Genomic DNA, 7,617 nt, shown 5'->3' with positions numbered 1-7,617 from the left:
CTATCACACCAAATGCTGATTTCAGGTTTGCTGCAGAGTTCCTTTATTTCAAGGACCAGGGGATGTTCAGAGGCACTTCTGTGTCAGCCCTCCATAAAGGTGAGAATCACAGACTATAACCTGATTTTTAGTGCAGATTATATTTTATTCTGCCTTGGGAGAGGAGATTGATGCAAAATGAGATACTTCCATGTGCAGATCAGATTTCAAACTAGGGTTGATTCAAGGTCATGTATCCTCCTGTGTTTTGATTCATGGTCATCTCTAAATACAAGGAGTATAGTGAAACTAGTGAACAGATTTTTTTATTAATTTCCTAGCTAATTAATAAGTTAATGAGAACTTTGTGCAGAAGTATTTCCTTATTCACAGTGCAGATAACAGTAAAATACCTTAAATTCCAGGTCTGTGACATTATATCCTCTGATAGACACTACACAAGTCCTAATACATTGTAGTTTTGTAACAGTTGAAGAAAACTGGAAACTTGTGTTTTACTTGTGGATAAGTTTATTTAAAAAATTTTAATTATACTAAAAAACTATGTATAATTCATTTCTATGTTTATTAACTTGTCAGGATACCTGTATAGTGTTGTCAAGTCTACAGCATGGCAAATATGAATTTTAAGCAGCATGATGATGAAAATGAAAACTTTGGAATTAGGAACAATGTATGACCCTTTGGTTGCACTATGATGTTTCTTTGCTAGACATAATTGTAAGTAGTGATTGTTTTCCTTTAATTTAAAATGCAGAGTTTCAAAGTGTGCCCTTTTGAGAAAAGGATTCTCAAAAGAAAGTATCTGTTAGAAACCAGAGATAGCAGTAGCAGGCAGCTCTTCTGAGTAATTTTTATGAAAAATCCACTTTAAAAGCAAAGTCAAACTTTACCACGTAGAGATACCACTGAAGTAAAAAAAAAAAATGGGGGTTGTGGGTTATTCCTCGTTTTTAAAAACCACCTTTCATGACCTCTTGAACCTTGGCTAACCTTATTGAAAGTCTTAATTATCTATTTTACCGTTCTAAATACAAGCAAATACAAAGGATGGAGAGTCTTGCTGATTTTGGTCCACAGCCTGGGGCAAAATTTCAGCTCTATTTAAAAAGATGAGATAAAAAATTCTTCCTTAAATTGGTTTCACAATCTTCATTGATAAATAATTCTGTTGGGGGAGAAGGAAGGAAACAAGAGAGGTAAAATTATGTGCACAAAAGACTTCAGTGTAGTTTTGAAAAATACATTTTAAATATTAAAATCAAAATGTATTTAGGGCATGTAATTTGAGTTAAAGTTTTTTCAGACTAATGTAGACTCTAGGCCAACTATTAGCTATTTTAATTGTGTAGGTTATTAACTCTTCTAAAGCAGTTCCTTGTTCCATCTTTAGCTAATAGGTTATTTTTTTAATTGTTTCTCAATAAATATCAGTTGAATTTTTTTCACAGCTCTAAGGATATAATCCCTATCTCCTGCTAAAACAGAGGTGATAGACTCTGTCTGAGTCAGGAGTGTATCCTGTTGATGACTGCTGTCTAACCTCATCCCAGAGCTGAGGAACAGAACCATTCTTACCGGCAGGGAGTAGAGGAGCACAGCCACAAACAGCAGGAGAATCAGCAGGATGATGAGGCCGAGGAAGAGCCATTTAAACCTGCGCCACACAATGAATTTCATGGTTTTGCAGGGATTTGTGAACCAAAGGAAGGAAGTGTCTGGCCGGCTGCATTTTGAAAGAAGTAAGTATAATTTATACTCTAAAAATTTAGCATGAGATTATAACACTTCAAAACGTGCTGGTCTGAGGTTGAAGAAAACAGTTTTGAAATGCAAGATAGCAGTTGCAGTAGACGTGTGCCATTAGTACTGAAACCATCCTGCATTTTATCCTAATGCTTGCAGGAGGAAACAAGATTGGCTTTTATAAATGGAACTTTGCAAAGGATAACTGATGACTAATATATTACTGCATGCATCAGAGTAACTAGATACTGGGTATTGCTAAAGCTAGTGGGATAAAAGTGTCTTACTTTGGTAGATCTAGTTTGGGGTTCATGTTGGGTTCATCTCTTCCTTTACCAGCTGGCCTCTCCTCAGCTTCTTTTTCATTGACAACTTCCAGTGTCATTTCAACTTTACCCTTCAGAAAAAAAAGGGGCATGAGACAAGCATCTTATTGAAATTGCACTAATGGGACTTCCTTGGTACTTAGACAGAATAGCTGGGATCAGCTCATGGTGTACATCTGTGTTTCCAGTTTCCTCCTCAAAACACACTGATTTCTGTACTGCGACAGGTCACAACATAGTATCAGGAAAAGACACATGGAAAAAAACCAAATCACTGAACATAAAATTGTCCTGCTAGTTCATCTATAGTTCTAAGCCATAATTTTTTTTTCCAATTCAGCAAAACAAAAACAGTTCTCCTCTTCTTCCAAGAGCAGCCTAAGGACTGCATATTTTCCAAATGACCATGCATCTAATTTTTCATATTGCATATTCATATTTTCATATTGTAAATGTTTCTGAATATTTTTCCTCATTTATTAAATTCCAGTAATAAAAGTTTTAAGGCAAAAATATTAGAAAGAAGAAGACACCTTTGAAAGGCTTAATATTCTGCAAATTATAAATACACGTTTATATTCTCTGTAGAACAAGTTTGAATGCTTTGGGTCTTCTGATGGCATACATAATCACAAAGTTAGTCTGGGTTCTCAGTACAGAGATTTTGTTTGCTGTATACAAAAATCCTTTGGATTTAAACATTTTCCTTTAGTCTTTAATGCATTTGGGATGTCTCTAATGTTCTTCTGAGCAATAATGTGATAAATTAATGAATCACACAATCATTTTGGTTGGAAAAGACTTCTAATATCACCAAGTCCACCTTGTCATCTAGGCTATGGCACTAAGTGCCACATCCAGTCCTCTCCTGAACACCTCCAGGGATGGTGATTGCACCACCTCCCATTGAGCAGCCATTCCAATGCTCAACACCCCTTTCTGTGAAGAAATTTTTCTTCATGTCCAAGCCAAATCTCCCCTGGCACAGCTTGATTCATTCACATGACTTCATCAGCTGCTTTGGCAAGATAGCATAACTGGCACCACAGTCTTTCAGGTTAAACAAAGTTAGCAACAAATTACATAAATAAAGCATTAAACTCACATTTTAAAAGAAAAAATTGTTGCTGGATCAAATTCCTGAACTTGTGCATGGAATGTCCTATTTACCCCTCCTCTGTCTATCCACTGAAAGCTAACAGCTCAGTGGGAGACTCTTTACAGTCTTTCTTTGTCATTTGAAAGGAAAGGTGAGCACATCTCAAATACTTTAAAAAGAAGCAATAACCTTACCGCTAAAATACGTGAGCCATCCTTTTCAACATAGCATGGCCACCATCCTTTCATGGATTTCTGTTCAAAGAGAGAGGCAGTCCTGGGAGCCTTCTGAGAACTGTCTTCCTTGTATTCTGGAATCATGTCTATACTACACTTCTCAGGGACTTTTGCTGGAATGATTGTTTTATGTAAATCAAGTTCCACAAAGCCTAGAAGGCGGATACAAAAACAAACACTGCATCTCACAACCATCCATACAGCACAGCAGCTCAGCATCAACCTTGCTGTCTCTAAACTTGTACGTACAGGAAATACAGGAAAGGCAGTCAGCAGACACATTATGTTCTTGTTTGTCTAAAGATGTTGTGAGGCAGGGAAGTGGAACACAATTTGTTTAAGCCCCTCTTGCTGGTATTGATAAACTTGATTTAGCAAGCTCAACAAGAGCTTGCAAGACTGCTTGATTTTTTTAATAGAGGGTTTTTCCCCCCACAAATCTAAATGGAAGATACCCAAATACAGCAATATAATAAGTAATTTCTGACAATTAAATGCATAATTTAGCAAACTTTAATAATGGTTATAAATCAACTACTTGTTTTCAGGTTTTGAGGCCTGTATAGTTTGTATGTAAGCTAAAGACTTTGGAGCAGTCTTAATACAGGGCAGAGAATCCTGTGCAGAGCAGTATCTCTAGAAAAGGTAGGGATTAATAACAGTGTGAAGTAGGTTGCTTCAACCTCCTTTACATGCTATTGTCAATACTCTTATTTAGAACTGAAGTGCCCTTGTTTAAGTAATTTTATTTAAAGAAAGAAGCAAAGTAAATTTTCATGCATATTATTATTTCATGTGCCTTGTGAGAGGGTTTACCTGATTGAAAAGTATCTTGGTGTACCTGCCAGTAGGCCTTTACTGAGTGAATACTTATTCATTCAGTGAGCCTGTACTGTGAAGGAAAGCTGGAGTATATTTCCATGTTCAGTGTCTCACTGTAAATGCAATCCTTATGTGATAATTTAAAATTGTTCACTCTGATATCCTGCTTTGAGACAGCAGTAATTATTTTCATTCAAAATCTTACCCAGATAGTCATCCAAGGAGAACTTGTCATTATCCCATATTTGAATGATCAGTTTGGGTGGGATTCTGAATTCTGTCTTGTCAAGACTCCAAAAATGTTCCTAAAATTTTAAAAAACAAATACGAAAACAAATACAAAACACCTTTAAAATTACTTATGGAAATCCAAAGCTGAAGTCTGCTAGTACTTGTGAATTCTGGGCTTGGTGGAAGTATTAAGAGATCTAATCTTGCCCTGCTAAAAGCAGACTGCTGTTGTTGCCAGTGTGTTGTTTCTGGCCTAAAGGCAAAATGAATCTGTTCACAACAGCAGTGTGAGAAAGTACATGGAGCTGAGCCAAATTGTCTCTTTCAATATGTAGGTAGAAATTACCAGGCTAACTAGAATCTGTATTCTAAGAATTGACATCTTTAGGAATACTTACCTTCTTGGAAACTAAACAGAGTTGCTCTGCTGGGAGATAGTCAAAAGGAAAAACAAATCTCCAGTTGAAGTTCCCTTCGCCATCTAATGATCGGTAGTGAACATCAGTTTTCTGCTTATTTTCTTCATTACCAGGCATCCATCTGAAAATATGGAGAGACGTGTCTGGTGTTTGCAGTAGGATTACACTGTGGGATTGCCTGTTTGTACTGGAACTGTGTTATTAGGGGGTTGCAGACCAGCTGTAAGAATTGCTCACAGAGAGCTGGGGAGTTTTTCACGCCCCTTTGCAGTTTGGTTCCAATTTAGCAGCATAAATAGGAACATCTGAACTGAATTCCTGATCTAAGACCAGTGCTGTAGTCTTAGAACTCAGTGCTGAGTTGCTGAGTTCTTTTTTAAGGAGAAATTAGATCTGCCTGGTAATATATTTCTGATTTCTATTGCTTTTTTTTTATATTAAGATGAGGGAATGTAAAAATTAAGAATCCAAGCCATGCAGCACCAAAACTAACTCTGCCTTTTCAGTTGCTATCTGACTCAAGAGATGAAATTCTGGCATCTTACACCACACATTAACTGATTGTGCTTTATCTGATAACACTTCTGTAGTTCTCTGAGGTTAGCATTTGACTTGGCTGAACCAACTAATATTTGAAATCCATGGTCAAGGTATTCCCAGGACATTCTGAATATTATTCATTTTAAGTGTCACATGACAGAATGCTCCTACCCCTTCACATAAATGTCACTCATTTCTTCTCCTGTGATGCTCTTTTCATCCAGAAGGACATCTTTGGTGTTCCAGATGATCACACGCAGGATGTACCTAAGAGAGAGATTTGGGGTGAAAGGTTTGGATTGCTTTGTCAAGGCAGCCAGGGCGTGTGCAGGATGTGGGGATACTCACTTCTTGGCTTTGCGGGGTGTGATGTTGAATGGAGGGCCTGGTGGTCCTAAGCTTTTGGGGAAAACATCCACCCACATCTGCAGCTTTCCCTGGAGCAGTGCAGAAGATGGATGAGGGATTGTTTGTTGCATATAGGGTTGTCATGGCCCCTTAATTTTTCAGATAAGTTTTCTTGTTTCTACAGAAACTTTCTTTAAAAAGCTGCATTTTATTATGTTTCTAGACTAACCTGCCTTACATTTTATACCAAGCAATAATGATTTGTAGCCCACTTCCCCCTCAGAAATACCACACTATTAACAACATGACATAAATTCTGGAATGCTCCATTTCTGCTTTCGAGAAACCACAACCAAGGCAGCTCACAGTACCTGGGAGATGTTGGGCTGGAAAGTGCTATATAAGGTTCTTGTTTCCACATGTTCAGGTACCAAACCCTGGGTTCTGAGGATATGAAGGGCTAACCTCTCTTCACCTGGACCAAGATGCTGATGCAAGATTTTGTTAGCTTCTGAAATAAAATAAATGGGAAAAAACCAGGGGCTTATGAACTGGAATTTGCATTTGAACTTAAAAATTATTAAAACCAGGTATTTAAAATTGAGCATAAAAGTGTATTCAACTTGGAGAAAAATCAAAGATATATTTCTAGTATTCCATAAATAACTGGAAAGTTTTCTATTTTATCAATGTGAATTTGAGACATACATGTAAAATAAGTGAACTAACTCACCAGCATCATCCAAAGTATAGTCTTGCCCCCCGTAGTTAATCTTTCTGCCACTCTCAGAGAAGACAGGAGGAGCATAGCCTTTAAACCTGGCTACATTTTGCAATAACTGGGTGGGTTTCAGTTGATCACGCCAGGTATTCACACCTGAACTTTTATAAAAGCAAAAGAAACATATCCTATAATTATTCACCATTCATGGCATTTACACATCATGTAAAATGTATTTATTAAGAAAGAGCAGCACTTGAACTGCCTAGATTGAGGGCTCTGGAGTTTGATACAGTGACATAATTTTGTATCAGCTCAATTACCTTCTAAGACAATGTTTCTTCTCTAAGTATCAAAATAATTCAAACTCTCAGATGTTTTCATATTTACTTGCAACAGTAGGTCAGAAAATTCTGTTAAGTGTGAATTCTCTGGACAGAAATGATATACATTACTGGATTAAGAAAATGTCAAGATATTTGATGCCATGGTTTTCAGTGAAGGCTGTTCTGAAGATTTACAGTTTCACTTGGAATTTAGATGATAAACCAAGCACAACAAATGCCCTTGAGAAGCCACAGCATTGTTTTTTAACCATAGAATTAAGGGGTTTTTTTTGAGATTGGGTACTAGGTCTTACAGACTAAAATTTTCAACAGACAAAATTTACTTACATCCAGTACTGCTGAGGGATGCCACAGTGAGATCCATAACGAGAAAGGAATCTGTTTTCCAGATCAATTATGGTTTCACCCACTTTTTCATCACGAGTCAATGCATCATAATCATAGACTGAAATTTTCAGATCCTTTTCTTGAGGCAAGAAGCAGCTGAGTTCATACATTCTACACATAAAAATTGCCCATTAAGGCTATTGTTCTTTTGAGAAATGCTTCTTATTTTTAAACTTAAAAATACAAATTGAAAAAAGCACTTACTAGTTTATTTTTGAGCAATAGCCTTTGTAAGATATTAAAAGGATGCTTCCAGTGCTGATAAATCTAGCAACAGTTATCTTTCATGCTCCAATTTCTATTTGCACTAATAAATAATTTCACTTTTACTCCTCTGGATATTACCTCCTTCCTTTCTGCACAATGTATTAATTAGATGTTTTCTGCGCATCAGC

At 36.8% G+C, this 7,617-nt stretch overlaps 1 protein-coding gene across 1 annotated transcript in view; it reads right to left on the bottom strand.

Annotated features, from left to right (window-relative positions):
- Positions 1 to 559: 559 nt before the first annotated feature.
- Positions 560 to 7,617, bottom strand: part of MYOF (myoferlin) — a 61,679-nt gene continuing 54,621 nt past the window's right edge. Inside the window, exons 44-54 of the mRNA XM_058028702.1 lie at positions 7,163 to 7,333; positions 6,501 to 6,649; positions 6,139 to 6,278; positions 5,768 to 5,856; positions 5,591 to 5,686; positions 4,859 to 5,000; positions 4,435 to 4,534; positions 3,366 to 3,559; positions 2,034 to 2,143; positions 1,579 to 1,726; positions 560 to 1,168 (exon numbers count right to left, since the gene is read on the bottom strand). Of these exons, the coding sequence (XP_057884685.1) occupies positions 1,133 to 1,168; positions 1,579 to 1,726; positions 2,034 to 2,143; positions 3,366 to 3,559; positions 4,435 to 4,534; positions 4,859 to 5,000; positions 5,591 to 5,686; positions 5,768 to 5,856; positions 6,139 to 6,278; positions 6,501 to 6,649; positions 7,163 to 7,333 (1,375 nt within the window). The 3' untranslated portion in view covers positions 560 to 1,132. The remainder of the gene's footprint in view (positions 1,169 to 1,578; positions 1,727 to 2,033; positions 2,144 to 3,365; positions 3,560 to 4,434; positions 4,535 to 4,858; positions 5,001 to 5,590; positions 5,687 to 5,767; positions 5,857 to 6,138; positions 6,279 to 6,500; positions 6,650 to 7,162; positions 7,334 to 7,617) is intronic.

The sequence above is a fragment of the Melospiza georgiana genome, chromosome 8 (assembly GCF_028018845.1).
Source record: "Melospiza georgiana isolate bMelGeo1 chromosome 8, bMelGeo1.pri, whole genome shotgun sequence".
In the NCBI taxonomy this organism is placed as follows: domain Eukaryota; kingdom Metazoa; phylum Chordata; class Aves; order Passeriformes; family Passerellidae; genus Melospiza; species Melospiza georgiana.
Note: the sequence above shows the minus strand (reverse complement) of the source record. Positions and strands in the feature narration are given on the sequence as shown.